The sequence below is a fragment of the Silurus aristotelis genome (genome assembly GCF_946808225.1).
Source record: "Silurus aristotelis genome assembly, chromosome: 21".
In the NCBI taxonomy this organism is placed as follows: domain Eukaryota; kingdom Metazoa; phylum Chordata; class Actinopteri; order Siluriformes; family Siluridae; genus Silurus; species Silurus aristotelis.
In genome coordinates this window covers 11636276-11653122 of record NC_139594.1, presented here as the reverse complement: position 1 = coordinate 11653122, position 16847 = coordinate 11636276, and the positions used below count along the sequence as shown (strand labels likewise).

Here is a 16847-nt window from a genome sequence, read left to right as displayed (position 1 = left end):
CATACAATGTGTAAATCTACAATAACCACAAAGCCAGAAGCCAGAGATTCAGGATGGACCCCACAACATATGAGTGACCACATAATCTCCCAAAACAGGTCATAAATAAACCAGAATTAAAATGCAGCTGTAACAGAGTAATAAACACTGGTAACCAGAGAAACTATACATAAACTAAAATGCAGCTTTGCTATAGCCTTTTACTAAGTTGGGAACAAGCTGCCAAATCTTCACTAACATAGACTTTGAATCAAGACTTTCCATGTATGCATGAGGATTACTTAAAACAAACATTTTAACTTAAAAAAACAAACCTAAATCTTACATTTTCATTCTCAAATATTTAGCAATGCCTCTTTATGAAAATCAAAAATAACTTGAAATGAGGCTAAAAACTAGCGTCCTAATCTCTGTGTAGATTCTGTACATTATTACACAGACAACTCAACCTGATCATTTTAATAGTTATAAAATCTTTAACAAATACAGTCTTATTAAAACTACAAAAATGTGCATTATAGCAAATTATCCTCTTTAAAATGTCTTATGGCTGCAATGAAGGTTTCCTTCTTTTTGAGAAAAAAGAATGTGTTAGTTTTGTGACATGAAATGAATGAACACACGTACCTGGTTTGGTATGTGTTCACTTTCATGCCCATGAGACAGGATAGTTGCCAATTGGGACTCACACAATCCTTTAAACCAAGCAAAGTTTGAAAAATATTTAAGAAATGTGCCTCACTTTTCCACTTTATAGCAACATTGTTACATTTCAAGAATCTGTTTATTGTGTACAGTTGTGCTGATTTATAATTTTCTGCTTTTACTCTCTCAAACATTTATACACTAAATCAGTGCACAGACTTTTAGTTTTGATGAGCTTTAATAGAAAGGCACAAATACAGGCAGAGTGTAATGTGAGAATTAAAAGCTTTTTCAATACAGAAACAGGTTCAAACTAGCCTCTTCAATATCGAACACATTGTCTAGATCAGCTTTACACTTTCTACCCCCCCCTGCAAGAATTCAAGTATGTCAAAACGTATCAGTTACAGTCGAGTTCAACCCCACAGGGATGTGATTAAACCCTTTCTGGCTCTCTGATGTGTGTGGGTGTGTGTGTAGGTAGGGGGCAGTCTGTTTCTATGGTGAGTAGATTCTTTGTTGCTAACTGTAATGAAGCGGGTTTAAAATAAAGTAATAAAGATGGCTTAGCTGGTGCCGTTAATGGAGCCGGACAGGGATGTGTGACTGTGTGTGTGAGGAGTAAGAGAGGAAAATATGAACTCTAAATAAGATATAAAGCTAGGTTTCACAGGTTCTTAAATAATAGTTGTGTTAAAAATATCGAACTTAAGTTAGTTTACAAGACTATAATGCTACTGGGATAAACATGTGTGCCCCTAAGAACACACCAAGAAGAAACTGAAAACATGCAAACTCCACTCTGCTTTCAGAGGTCAGTGGCCATTTTGTCCAGGCTGTCTGACCTGCTGTACCTTAAGTAAAATGTCTCCCTTCACTTTACAAAAATACATTTAAAGCAGGTACAGCCTATTTTCTGCTTGAGATTTTTTGTGTGTGCATGTGCGTGTAAGCTTTGAGAGGAGGGTTCTGAGCAGGAGCGAACCACTGAATGGAGACACACACACACACACACACACACACACACACACACACACACACACACACACACACACACACACACATACAGTACCACAGGATGTCTAAAGTAACACTGCTTAAAACTCTAGGCTGCTTGAAAAACATTACATCCAGTGCTTCCTGGATTATGTTTCCAACAAGCCTGTGTATCTCACAGTCAGAAGTGAATCTATACACACACACACACACACACACACTCATGCTGAGATAGTCGACTTGTCTGTAGTGCTTCGATTAGGTTATCTTGTGCATTCGTACTCATTCATACTTACAAGCATGCACACAATCCCACACATACAATATGGAGTTGATGTCTAATCAGGACTGTCCTGTTTTTTTAACAAGTGACAGATCAGTAATGGTCAGATTGTTGATGAACAGACACTCATTTTGGACCATATAGGGTCAGAAAACATTTCCATTAACCACATACAGGCACACAAACAAACACAGGCGACTGCAGGTCATGTAGGCCATTTCGAAATAGCTTGCTCTCTCATCCTTGTTCTTGTCGAGGTATGTGTGGTTCAGGGTCACTTCTTCACCCTTCCTCGCCATCCCTTGCTTCCTTTGCATTTACATTCTCCACCTATTTCTGGATCTGAAAGATGAAGAGGCGCAGGTTGATGTTTTTGGCAGCCAGCAGCTTGTTGCACTCGACGCTGTCGCTGATGGGCAGTGGCACATACTCCGTCTCGTTGGCATCGTTGGAGAAGACGTGGTGCTGGATGACAGGTTTGATCTTCACATCGTCGTACGGGCCCTTGAGCAGCAGGAAGGAACACTCCAGCGTCGAGTTTACTTTGCTCTTCAGGATCAGCTGGAAGGAAAGTGTGCGCTTACAGGAAAGGTTGGGGTTGCGCTCCGAGTCGTTGACACGTGCCTTTAGCACCCATGTCTGGTTCAGCACGGTGAAACGAGGCGTCTCGTAGTACAGCCGGGTGATAAAGTCATCTGTGCGGTACGGCCTAAACTGCACCTCTTTATATGTTTAAAAAGGTGCAGGGTATATTTTTTAATAGTGGTTATAGCTGTAATAATCTTTGTTATAATAATATTACTGTCATGCAATGTGTGTTTTCTAATATTTGAGAAGTCAAATATGTTTATAATTGCATGATTTGCTGTAACAGTAGCTGTGTTTATACATGTGTACCTGTGAAGCCGATCTTCTCAAAGCTGAGCAGGCTGAAGATGCTGTTATAGAGCTGCAGTTCTCGGCGATGGCTCTGATCCATTTCATCCAGGATGCCCATTAGCTCAATGCCAGTCTTAGATGGGTGGCAGCAGTCAACCTCATGGGCAGTGAGCTCATGGAATGGCCCCTGCCATGGGCATCCGATCCGCTTGTACTTACATTGCGTAAGCCTATCCAAAGCCCACAAGCAGAAATCAGAGACGCTCCACACTAGCAACACTAAACATAATTCACATAATTCGGAGGCACTGTAATTAGAGGAGGGCTTGGCTCGATACTCAGTAAGACACATCTGAGTGAGGATGTGTTTGTGTGTACCTGTCCTGGCACTCTTCTGACTGGTGGTGGTCCAGGCCGGAGCGAGGGAACTGTTTAAGGCAGTAGCTGCAGTCTGAGGGCAGTTCGCTTACAGCTTTCTCTACCGCCAAGTTCCTGCAGCACAGGCTCTTGCTGATCTCACAGCGGCAGTTCGGGCACGTGGCCTGCTCTTCCTTTAGCCGTGCGTCTGCCAGCAGGTGAATGAAGCAGCCAGCACACATCAGGTGCCCGTTTGTACACTGACACAAAAACATGCTGTAATCAAAAGACTGCAAACAGTGCATCCAATTGTTTCAGTTATGAGAAGTTACATTACACTACATAACATGATTTTACACAAAATACTGCCTAAACATATAAAATATATAAAGCTAATCTATTTGCTCTTAAAGCCACAGAATTGTTATAAACTAATAACAAAACTGCTTGGGTCCTGAGCACTAAGAAGCACCCTGAAGCATGATTTCCTCTAGTCTGAAGAAAGATGATTAAAAATGGCTGACTATCACTGAAACCTCTAGGGGGCATCATGGAAACCCAACAAACACTTATAAACACACATAAACATGTTAGCCCGTCGCTGAAACATGAAGACAGGAAGTTGAAAAAAAAAGGACCAGCAAAAAAGATAAGGAAAAATTAAAACACCAGTAAGAGGTGGAAATTAAATGGGATATGGATGACAACCTCCAAAACATATAACAACGAAGACGCAAGAGGGATTTGGGCTTCGCTATGGAGCATAATGTTAATCACTTAGATCTCTTTCACTACAGTTTCCTAAATTTCTCATAGCTTTTAGGCTATTTGAAGGTAACTAAATATAAGCTAAAAGGTTAGTATATTAAGTATATTAATTAGTATGTCCTAAGCATATTAGTTATTAACTCAATATAAGACCTTTATTGTAGCAGGTCTACAAATTGGTAAGTTTGTTCCTCATTTCCCAGCCTGCAGCATGGATTAGAGATGTTGTCTGGTATACCTGAACGTGAAGCTGTGTGGATTAACCTCACTTAAGTTTACATTAAGATACATGTATAAATAATTTGAATCAAATCATACACAGAATAATTAAATTAATATAACAAATCATGTTAATTCATAACTAAGTAATAAAAATAACATTTCTTTTCAACAGGACCTCTGCATTGTTGATATGGTCACAGTATAGACATGTCCATCATCTTTATCATTCTTTTAACTAATTCAATAGTAAAAAACTAAATTGGAACAGAAAAACACACGTTAGAACTAAATAGTGCTATTTTTATTTATTCTTCTTATAATTATTCTTATGAACAATACGTTTGATTTTATGCATTTATTTTGAGAATAATATTACAAATAGCCTACCAAGTTGATCTGAGTAGATAAGATAGAAAGCATTAAAAGGAATAGTGTAAAGCATGACAACTCTAGGGTTGCTTGATTTCTACATCCTTCTCTGTTACTGAGAATTTGTTCAATTTTTAAAGCAATACGAATGAAGTGATGACAAACCACTTTTTGTAGACTGAGAATAAAGTCTGGCATAATTTCATGCTATATTTAGTATACAGAATTTCTGTTTAATGTTTCCATCACAAACCTTAAGACATGGTGTCCTGTTGCATATAGTTTATAGAAAATAAGAGCACACAAGTTTTTTAACCTCTTACAAACATTGCATTTTAAAACTCTGGGCCTATTAGAGCTGTAAAGTGGATCACTGACGTCAGCTGCTTGGAAGAAAGAGGCACTGTGTACGTCAGTAGGTGTGCAGTAATGTTTAAAGTGATTAACACGGCTGGTTTTAAGTTGTTTAAGAATGTCCTCATTTAAAGGGATAGAGTAGGAACATTCCTGGGGGAGGGGGACATAAGACCTGCTCACTGATTGGCTTAAGGGGATCATGTGATGCTGAACTGCCATGTTTACCCCTGAGCCGAACAGCTGGTCAGGTCACTACAGTGCTGCCAGGTTCATGATATTCCTGCTCTGTCAGTCTATATGTAAACTGCTGACATGGAATGATTGTTTCCACAGTTTTGGTGGGTAAATTAAACTTTCATAAAACTTAAATCTCTATATTTCCCAGCAATTGTGTGTTCTCTTGTTTCTAGCTGGCTTTTAATCATGACAATATGACCATTTAAAAATAAAGTAGAAAACATCACATTTAATTCTTTATAACTGTGTTATAATTTTTATATTACTAAACATTTGGCCAAGACTGCCATGCCATGGCAGACATTAGAAGCCATGCACAGGGTTATGAGTTTTGAAACTGGATAGTTAAGAAACTGGGATGGGTTTTAAACAACCATTTGGCCATGTTAATCACCCAGATCTGGCAACCCTGTTACAGATAGGACAGATCAAAGCAGTTGCCAAACTACATGAACAAATAAGCAAAGTATTGTGTGTCAGGTCACAATAATCCTACACAATTAGCAACTATGACAGATCTAATGTGCACCCAATGTTTAGGAAACAACATGAAATCTATGTAAAGATTCTTGTATTTGATTTAGATTGGGCTCTATAGAGGGAAATTTCAAGTGCCCTCGGTATACAGGAGGCACAGGAAAACCGTATGTAAAGAAAAACGGTGCATGGGAATGAAAAGAGTCCTTGGCATTGGGCCCAGTACAATAACCTGTTACAGGGCCCAGAATCCAACCTGGTGTCCCCTGTTGCCTGTACCGCTGGATCTGCGAATATAAAATGAAAATGCAGTAACGGTGGTTAAGCTGTGTCAGTAATCACCTGGTAAACCGAGGCTTTGGGTAGGTCCAGGCACACGGTGCAACACAGGACGGAGTAAAGACGCTCCTCGAGCTTCCCCGCTTCTCCCTCCTGCAGCCTCACGCGCTTTTTGGGCGGTGCATCCGGATCAGTCTCCGGACCAGAACCGGAACCGGAAGCCTCTCTCCGCATGCCAGATTCTTCCTGAATCCCAGATAATCCCGCACCTGCAGCCACGGCCTCCGGCCCGACACTTAAGCCGGCTGAGGACGAGCCTGGTGCAGCCGCCACCTCGCCTCGCTCCTCCATCGATGACATCGGCGTCCAGCCGAGACGAGGCGCGCGCGCGCGCACACACACACACACACACAATATTATAATTCACTATGGAAATGTTAAGATCTGCCGAGCAGCCTCCAGTCTGTGTGTAAACTATTTCGTAATAGAAAGCTCCGATTCATATGGGAGTCCCTGACAAGAAGTCTAAGCAAAGTAAACAGCACAGACTCAGTGTCGGGCTGCGAGGTGTCGATGTGATGCCTCACTAAAGTTCCGACTGGATATGAGTATGATAAAATGCTGACTAGGTGTAGCTCGCTGGGAAACACTGCTTTCCCCTGCATCGACAAAACAAGTGTTTGGTTCTCCCCAGCTGGTGACTCCGTTATTCGGCTGTGACAGTGCGACCTGTTCGGGCGTCCTCTTCACCTTACGACCAGCACCAACTCACACACACACCTACACACTCTCACACACACTCCGGTCTCACCAAAACCATTAAACCTGCTCTTTTAGCTATGGTCTTGTCGATACCTCGTCCCTAGCTCTACACTGCCATCTTTGTTTTTTTTTTTCTTCTGTCACCCCCCCCCTCCCCTCCGCCGCCCCCTCCCTGTCCCGTTCGGATTTCACCAATCAGAGTGCCGTTTACACAAGCCATAAGGTATTGGTAGCCAATCCTGTGTCCACTTATTGGTTGTTTACGGACTGTTTTGCCCATAAGTGCCAGGGTTGACGTCCACTAGTCCTCTGCGTGCTCTTTGATTGGCTGCAGCACACAGGCCGTGTTTCATCAGAGGACTGTCAGTGTTACTGCTATACACTATGGGGGGATTTTAAAGAGAACCTGTTCACGCATGCGCAGCGGTCTCCTGCAGGTCAGCACCAATAAGGTGACCACAGACCAGAAACAGTGATGTATGCGACAAAATGGCAGCGTCAAAGACCCTTCTGTTCTGTTACACTGTGCACAGCTTGACAACGAGCTACTTTTTTAATTTAAAAGGAGGTTTTCAAACTTTTTCCCTGTCAGAGACCCCCTTTGAAAGTTAAAAATGTCAATTATACTACTATTACACATATATATGATCGAATTTATTTAGAATTTATGAGGTTGTATTACTAAACTTTTCACGAAAAGAACCTGAACCCGATCCAGTTATACATACTAAAATAGTGGTTGGATTTAAATCGATCATTTATGCTTGTCATGATTAAAACTATGTAATTTTAGTGACAAATCAGTTAGACAACTATGAAAGGAGTTCTCCGTGATCTTCATCATCGTACTGTCCTGAAAATAAAATTACAACAAAGATATAAATAAAATTATTTAAATGTAACATTATCTTTTACTGCTTTTTTCATTTGCTGTCAATAAATCAAAATATATTCCAGAATGAGAGTGACTGTGTTTATTCACAGTAACAGCAGACCATTATCAGATTCTGTACTTCAGTTATTAGTTATGGAATGAAACATGAAAATGCCTCATTGTGTAATCGTTTCCGTCCAACGATGTTGTCTTACAAAAGACAGACTAGCCTAGGCTTGACTGTCCTTTAGCCTGGATCATTTGTGTGTGTATGTGAGTGACATACACAATCAAGTGGTTGGTTTAGGATTCCTGTGTGTAACTAAAAGTTGTCTTTAGTTAAACGACAGCTTCTAAGATGTTGCTAAAAGTTCCAGTTTTTGAATGTTAATATAAAAAAAAAAGACAAAAGACAATATTACAAGGATCTAAATATAAATCCTGATATATTGTTTTTAGTAAAGCTGCTTTGTGACAATGCCTATGCCTAAAGTACTGTACAAATAAAATGTTTTAAGTGAATTCAATCGAACAAATTCAGGATTTTCATCTCAAAAGTGCGAAATTAAACACATAGCATTTAACGTTACAAACAAATGTGTGTATGTAAAGCAGTATCTGTTGAAGATAACTGACATAAAGGACTATTATTACATTTAGTTTGTGTTGCATAAAATCGTACTTGGTAGATTATTAATAGTCTAATAATAGCATAGTAAGATGGCAATAAGAAATAAATAATCAAACTGTTTATGTGCAGAAATATGTAATATATAAATAAATATATTACTGTCAGCCTTAAAGTGAAGTATTACAGACATATAGCCACAAAATATGCTGCTGATCATGTATGTACTCTGCAGTGTGCTTTCCAATTTCAATTTATTGAATGTGGTTTTTGCTACACTGGAGATCAGCAAACAGTTTTACATTAAATTTACATTACTTATAAATATAATTTTTTTAAATAGATATGTACTATATGTAACTAATTTTTTTGGGATGTACCATAATATTTACTGTAAGATTGTGTAAAAGCAACTCAAGAGGCACAGCAGTGATGCTATTTCTTAATTTCTTTATTAAAAACAAGTTTTACTTGTTTGGTCAATGTGGTGTTTGTAGTGAGCTAACCCTGAAGCAAATTCCTACAAGATACTTAATAAAATATAAAAGGCAAATTTGACCTACTTCTGTCAGATAGTTACAAGTTCATTTTAACGGGTATGTAAAATATCCACTGCCCTGTCTTTTTCAAAATCCAATTTTCTTTGAATGTTTTTAAAATTTGTAAAAAAAATCATTATACCAAACACTTCCACTTATTATACCAAATTGTAGAAAGCAATATTCCCAAATAATAGTAAAGTTCAAACATTAATGTAACATGTCTCATTTTCTTATTCAGAAAACTCTTATTCTCTTATTTATTAATACAATTAACATGTACATGGAAAATACCACTTGTTACATATACAATATCACAACACTGATGTGGGTCAAGGAAAGAGAAATCCCAGAGTTCAGTTACAGGGATACAGGCCATCTGTTCTCAGCAGCCAGGCAACTGAAGTGCCTAAAATGGCTGCCTTTTGTCCACACAGTCATTGGCACTTAAGTTACACACATCAAACCCCACCGACCCCTATTTAGATTTCAATAGTGATGGCTTTGTTGTGCTTCTTAATGTTCTTTGTGTATGTTCATAAAAAGGAAGAAAAGAAGAGACCTGTAGAATTGCACTGCATATATATATATATATATATATATATATATATATATATATATATATATATAGGGCTGTCAATCGATGAAAATTTTTAATCGTGATTAATTGCATAATTTAACTTGTGATTAAATGCAACTTAATTGCAAATTTTTTTAACTGTTGTAAATGTACCGTAAATTAATATTTTCTAAGTTCTTATATTGTATCATTATTTGCATATGCTAATAGGGATGCTTTATGCAAATGTATGTTAAATATTAGTGAAACCAAACTTAACATAGAGCATGAAGACAAAGTATTCTTGTAAATTCTTTAATGTAATTATGATTTTAATTTAATTACATAAATTATCTAAAGACCAATGGAACTTTTGTTATGTTTCACATGGATAGTTTTTAATTGCCGGATGTGCGCTTCATGGTGAATTTTGTTGCTTTATTTGAGACTTAAAATTTGAGATTTGATTTGAGACGCAAAATAATTTTTCGGTGGAGTTTATACATTTTTTTATATCTGAGTAAAGAAAGGAAATCGTGAATAAATGCATGCTGCATGAATTGCACGTTAATGAAATTTAATCATTAAAAGTAATTTGCAAATTAATTTTGACAGCCTTAATATACAGTGAGGAAAATAAGTATTTGAACACCCTGCTATTTTGCAAGTTCTCCCACTTAGAAATCATGGAGGGGTCTGAAATTGTCATCGTAGGTGCATGTCCACTGTGAGAGACATAATCTAAAAAAAAAAATCCAGAAATCACAATATATAATTTTTAACTATTTATTTGATATGCTTCACAGTAGGGATGGTGTTCTTGGGATGGTACTCATCATTCTTCTTCCTCCAAACACGTTTAGTGGAATTATGACCTAAAAGTTATATTTTGGTCTCATCTGACCACATGACTTTTTCCCATGACTCCTCTGGATCATCCAAATGGTCATTGGCAAACTTAAGACGTGCCTGGACATGTGCTGGTTTAAGCAGGGGAACCTTCCTTGCCATGCATTATTGTATTACCAGCAGTAACCTTGGAAACGGTGGTCCCAGCTCTTTTCAGGTCATTGACCAGCTCCTCCCGTGTAGTTCTGGGCTGATTTCTCACCTTCCTTAGGATTATTGAGACCCCACGAGGTGAGATCTTGCATGGAGCCCCAGTCCGAGGGAGATTGACAGTCATGTTTAGCTTCTTCCATTTTCTAATGATTGCTCCAACAGTGGACCTTTTTTCACCAAGCTGCTTGGCAATTTTCCCGTAGCCCTTTCCAGCCTTGTGGAGGTGTACAATTTTGTCTCTAGTGTCTTTGGACAGCTCTTTGGTCTTGGCCATGTTAGTAGTTGGATTCTTACTGATTGTATGGGGTGGACAGGTGTCTTTATGCAGCTAACGACCTCAAACAGGTGCATCTAATTTAGGATAATAAATGTAGTGGAGGTGGACATTTTAAAGGCAGACTAACAGGTCTTTGAGGGCCAGAATTCTAGCTGATAGACAGGTGTTCAAATACTTATTTGCAGCTGTATCATACAAATAAATAGTTTAAAAATCATATATTGTGATTTCTGGATTTTTTTTTTTTAGATTATGTCTCTCACAGTGGACATGCACCTACGATGACAATTTCAGACCCCTCCATGATTTCTAAGTGGGAGAACTTGCAAAATAGCAGGGTGTTCAAATACTTATTTTCCTCACTGTATATATATATATATATATATATATATATATATATATATATATATATATATTATAGATATCAGGTTGTACAACTGAGTGGAGGATCACCAGAGTGGTTTGTTTCAGAGCTACTAGAGTATTTCCGTTTGCTCATTTCCTTGCAGACTACCTGAGCAAAGTTCTACTTGTACTCATGATTGGTACTTGTGATGACTGTGACCCACGTGGGTAGCACATCGATGGAGCCTGTTATGAACAAGAATGGTAAATGCTGATATTAATCTAAATAAAATATGATGTAATTGGAAGATATGTAATTTGTAGCAGCTGCTAAAAGAACCATGTTTTTGCTTAAAAACTTTATTCAAAAGACACTTCTTACCCTTATTCCTGTTTGCTTGAGCAATAACAATGCTTTCACAATGGGTTCACAGCTAGCTCAATCACTCTTTACACAACATGTGCTAGCTCATCTCAACATCATCTGCAATTTTGTAAACTGTAGTGAAAATGTCTTTTAACTATTTACTTAATTCCTTAATTCACTTTGCAGCAAGGTAAAGTACATCAGGCTCTTTGCATGCAAAGAAGATACTTAGACCATACAACACCAATTCTAGTACACTAACACAAATTCTCATGTCTCAGGTCTGTTCAAAGGGACAAAGTGAAACATAGTGCGAAGAGTAATACTTACAAACACTAGAATTGGCATCACCCAAGTTCTAGAGAACAGATGCTGAGACAGGAAAGCGTTTTAATAGTACAGATATCAAATTAGCAGAGAGGATATAGCACTATATTTAGTATTGTGAACACACTTGCTCAACTTCTCAGGAAGATAAGAAAAGGAAAGTAAAGAAACATAATGTAGCAGGGACATGTAATATGTTACTCATGTAGGGGACACAGTCAAAGTCACTTTGCTCTTTATACTCAGCAAGGAAATGACCAAAGAGACAAAGTCCAAATAGGACATCATCTTGGTTAAAATTATTAAAACTTGCTTTATTTCTTCATATGTGTAATTGTCACATTAGACAAGCATTTAGCCATTTCCCTGTAATAAGAAAATAAGAAAAAAACTTATTTACATTTTAAAACCCACTAACTTATGTCATTTAAAAAAACAACAACATGCAGCTGTTTTCATTTAAATCAACAATCATATCGCTCTACATTTAAGATCTTAAGACAAAGCAAGAAAAAGAAAATAGCAGTACATAAGGTTCAAACTTACATTATCAGTGAGTTTTAATTAAACAGTTTTTCTATTATTCTCTTAGTAACGGGAAACATTTCTTAATATTATAAATTGCCTAAATGGTACAGATGTAGAAAAAAAGGAGAGTATAGAGCATAGAGTATTTTTGAGATGATAAGTAGTAGACCCTTATTGCAAATGTGATGTGTAGTCAATAGCAAAACCTATGGTATTTGGTTATATGTTACATATTTGAAGAAGTTAAAATAACTTGAATGAATGTGTTCAGGTTTTCGCACAGCCTTGTTCTATGCCTCTGGTCATGGTTATATTATTTTTCTGTGATGTGGGAAATATAATGTATTTATCAGTTTATTACCTACCTTAATTTGGACAATCAAAAGATTTGCACTACCCAGGTGCTTTTTGTACTAATAATGTTGCCTTCAGCAGGTTTCCATTTTTGCTGATTTCTTTAACTCGTGATGGCCTCTCCGGACTCTGCATATTTTTCTGGTCCATATTAGTTTCTCTGTATTTATCTGTTATGTTTTCAGTGTTCCTGTCTATCTGTGTCACTTGATCTATCTCTGCTGTTTTATCAGGTTTTGGCTGATTGTCCCATTCCCCATGTTTTCTGTGTCCATCTTGAATTGTTCCTTTCTTGTTGATGTTGCTAGAGTTTTTCGCCTCCTCGTGGTCACTCTGAGCTACTGCATGAACAAGCCAGCTGTTCTGCAAAGTTTGACTGGCTGTTAGTCTCACAGTGGGGTTTACTTCTAGTAGAGCTCGGACTAGGACTTTAGCTCCTGAAATGCACACAAAAACACAAAACATGCTGTGAGCTATTCGTGGACTCAAGGATGAAGGAGCACACATCAAAGCCCAAGTTCAGGGTCGCACCCTCAGATATATGGTCCCAGTATGGTGACAGGAAGTGGACCTCTCCTTTCTGGATGAGATGAAAGAGCTCCTCCTGATTGCGTTCTGGACTGCGGAATGGAGGAAACCCACTGAGAAGCACAAACAGTATCACACCCATTGCCCAGACGTCCACTGCTACACCATACCCTACATACAAACACACATGAGCAGGGTACAAAATCCAAATGCAAAACAGCACACATGGACAGATTTGAAGTTTTTAAAGCAGATTTAAATACCATGAAATGTGTGATAAGTTTGTCACATAAAAGATCAAAAACTTCAGGAGATCTTACATCTTACATTAGATCTCCTAAGCTTTTCTCCTCTTTCTATATAAAATGTAATATTTATATAAATGTATTTGCATAACAGGCTTCTGAGTAGCTCTAAGCTAAGGTGTTATTTATTCTACAATTTAATTTACAATTTGCCTCAATTAAAAAATTTACATTTCCCACCAAAGGAGTTTACAAGGGCAGAATGCCATGAGAAAATTGTAGGAATGTAAATTTGTTTTGATGATAGTTTAAGAAACCTTTGAGCTTGGTTTTAGGAAGCAGATGCTATAGTTTGTAATTGAATTCCACAATGTAAGATTAACAGCCAAAGAAAATGTGCTATTATGACAACAAAAGTATGGTTTGCCATCACAAATGATATTCTTGCTGTTCCAACCCCTCAAGGGGTGACTACAGTTTTTTTGCAGCATAGCAGCTCACCTGTCTCAGCAAGTATCTCAGGAGCAACATATGTAGGTGTGCCGCAAACTGTGAAAACTGGCTCCGTCACTACCATGGCTAACCCAAAATCAGCCAGCTTTAGGTTTATATTGCCATTGCTGTGCCACTGGACCTTAAAGCACATTTGAGAAGGACAAAATGGTGTTCATTTATTGATCTCAAACTAGAAACAATATTTATTAAAAGGAATGTACTTATTCCTCACTAAAAGATTTTCAGGCTTGATATCTCGGTGTGCGATACTCTTGTTATGGATGTACTCCAGAGCCTGGCTGATGTCCTGAATCATCCTAGCTGCACAAGGCTCGCTGAATTTTCCATACTTGGCAATAGCATCGAACAGATCACCACCAGCCACCAGCTCCATTAACAGGTAGACATGTTTGTCCGTGTGATGTGAGCGCAGGAGTCGCACCAGGCGTGAGTGTGCCAGGCTGTGCAGTAAGGCAATTTCATTCTGTATCATGTGACCTCGGCCATGCAGTTTGGCTTTGTCTACCACCTTCATGGCAAATGTTTGGGTGCAGCCACGCACACGGCACTCATACACCACTGCAAAATTCCCATCACCCACCACACTCCCAATGTCATAGCAGCGATGGATTTCCTCCAGAGAGACCTGCATGCCATCAGGTGGCAGCTCCTCCCACAAGTCTTTCTGTTCTACCATTTCTACTTTTGGCATGTCTTGTTCTCTAGGGATTTCTGTTTGGGGTCCTAAAATTGAGACTTTATTTTGGAGAGGGTTTGGATTATTTTTCAGATTGACTGCTTCTGTTTTTTTAATCTGTGATGAGTTTTTCATCCTGTTATCCTGAGCTTTGTTCTCATGGTTAGGCTTTTCCAATTTAGTAGATTTCTTGTTTACAATCGGAGGAATAGGTGGACCAGCTCCTCTGCAGCTTTGGCAATATACTGGCTCCTTCTTCTTGTCTATACTTTTCTCCTCTTTAGTCTGAGATTGGTTTGTTTTCTTATCCTCCCTGTTGTCCCACTCTCCTTTCTGTCTTTCCCTCCTGCCCCTGTCATTCTGCCTAACTTGTGCTTGGAATGGCTGCAAATTATTGGCTGGTGGTTGGTTTGTCACCAATTTAAGGGCTACATTTAAACTGGATTCATCCTGGGGCACATCATCATGGAAACCACTATCTGTCTTAGCAGCCTTAGGCCTCAGGATTCGCTCCCACAACCTCAGCAAGTTGTCACAGTAACCTGGACTGTCAGGATACAGCTCCTGCAGTGTAGCCTGTACGTCACTAATGGAGGGGCGGTTAATTCCAAAGGCCAGAAAGGCATTACCTGACCTAAAGAAATCAGAAAGACTGTGTATCTCTTGCCCAGCAGGGCTAAAAAGTCGCCGAACACGACCACTGTGCCAACATGGGAAGCCAAGGGCTTCTGACACATCAGCCATCAATAGCTCAAAAGTCTGTACAGCACGACGATTTAGCAGCAAAGAAATCTTCCGTAGGTTGTGCTTGCCACATGACCGAACCACTGTCACAATACGTGGGCGCACTGGACTAGCTTCTTCATGTCGTCCATGATAACCACTTGCTCTGAGCAGCACAGGTTCCTCCCACCTAAATGGACCAATTCCAACTTTTTTCAAGGGTCTGTTGGCTGCAGGACATCTCAGGGTCTTGGAGCCGAAAGTGTATGATATCAGTCCTGGTCGAGGAATAGAATTTGTACACAAAGGTAGTTTAGTTCTGTGATCTGAAAAGAGACACATAAACATCTGCTTATAGACACTGCTTTGAGGTACACATAAAACTGTGAGCTTCATGCCTGGTTTGCTGTGCTAACTTTATTAACCTTGCCTGCTGTCATCTACTGGAAGTTGGTGTGTTTCAGTTTAATACACTTGAAAAAAAAAACAACAACTTTGCCTCAGCATTTCTTCTAAGAAAAGAATAACACATCAGGGAATTCAGGAGGAAGTGCAACATTAATAATTCAGTGGAGGTGCACATTGAGAAGAAAGTCTGGCCATGTGGATTCTCAAGTAGCATCACACGCTCTGGGGGAAAGAAAAGGATCAAATCTGATTGAGTCGGATCTGCTTACACTAGGCACAGAGACATAACAGCTTTCTCTTCCTAATATGCATTCTATTTGTATTTCATGTGTATCCTCGTGTGAGTGTTTGTAAAAAAGCTCATTCAATAAATTTGATAAAACAGAAGCAATTAAAGAAGCAACCATCACTTAAACTTCTATTATCACTTAAATATATGAAATGAAATCCAGATATAAAAGGTGAAAGGTGCAGTTGAACCAAGCCTGGCACAGACATGTTCAGTTTCTCAGTAGTCTTTATTTTTAGTTTAATAAAGTTTAATTAGATCAGATATACAAATGAAGGCTAAAAAATGTTAAATAATTGTCAACATTAAAAATAATTTACACTTAAAATCTTTTTAAATAGAATTACTTGTAATGTTTAATTAACCTAACATTTTGGAGGTTACTGTTTCTAAAATCATAATTAATTGGAAGTTACCTGTCGCTTTCCATTTAGGCCTGACTGCTTCTTCCACTAGGTTTCGGGTCCACATGCTGTCCTTTTCGAGTCACTGCTCCAAGCTGGTGGAGATTTTTATTGCAATAAACGCAATTTTAAACATAACGGCAGCGTAGAAATTACCTGCGTCAACGTTACGCTATTTTCCCTGCCAAGTGACTAACTTCATGAACTGCAAGAAGGCAAAAAGCCGCAAACTTTAAACCAAACATCCTTACATAATTAACCATCGGAACGGTCCATAGTGCGATGCTGCCAAATGAGGTAACAGAGGAATGAGGAGAGGGCGCATCTTTTGGCCAGTGCACGAGCGCGCGATACCGGATACACTACATCCTGCTGGAACTGTGTCTCCGAGGTAACACACACGCACACACACGCGCGCGCGCGTTTGTCTTACCATCCTTTAAAATGTTAGTTATTAATGTATTTAATTAATGCATTTTTTATTATAACTATACTAATATATATATATATATATTTTATTATTATTATTTATTTATTTTTTAAAAGGCCTAGTCAATTTACTTCAAA

The 16847-nt window shown here is 38.5% G+C and overlaps 2 protein-coding genes across 6 annotated transcripts; both read right to left on the bottom strand.

The window, feature by feature from the left end:
• Positions 1-864: 864 nt before the first annotated feature.
• On the bottom strand, positions 865-6800 carry zftraf1 (zinc finger TRAF-type containing 1). Of its 2 annotated transcripts, none has more exons than XM_083524083.1 (4): positions 5933-6800; positions 3182-3420; positions 2822-3033; positions 865-2646 (listed from the first exon to the last, which is right to left on the bottom strand). In XM_083524083.1, exons 1-4 carry the CDS (start codon positions 6227-6229, stop codon positions 2255-2257), a joined length of 1140 nt encoding a protein of 379 aa, XP_083380209.1. In that variant the 5' UTR covers positions 6230-6800; the 3' UTR covers positions 865-2254. The 2 variants fall into 2 exon arrangements, with proteins under 2 accessions (XP_083380209.1, XP_083380210.1); XM_083524084.1 differs by having other exon boundaries at positions 3182-3679; positions 3769-6770.
• A 5098-nt stretch (positions 6801-11898) lies between these two features.
• dclk3 (doublecortin-like kinase 3) lies at positions 11899-16726 on the bottom strand. Of its 4 annotated transcripts, none has more exons than XM_083524049.1 (5): positions 16293-16726; positions 13992-15505; positions 13766-13898; positions 13023-13190; positions 11899-12928 (listed from the first exon to the last, which is right to left on the bottom strand). In XM_083524049.1, the coding sequence occupies exons 1-5, from the start codon at positions 16345-16347 to the stop codon at positions 12531-12533; spliced, it is 2268 nt and encodes a 755-aa protein (XP_083380175.1). In that variant the 5' UTR covers positions 16348-16726; the 3' UTR covers positions 11899-12530. The 4 variants fall into 4 exon arrangements, with proteins under 4 accessions (XP_083380175.1, XP_083380177.1, XP_083380174.1 ...); XM_083524051.1 differs by having other exon boundaries at positions 13023-13132; positions 16293-16660; XM_083524048.1 differs by lacking the exon at positions 16293-16726 and having other exon boundaries at positions 12137-12928; positions 13992-15673.
• Positions 16727-16847: the final 121 nt, after the last annotated feature.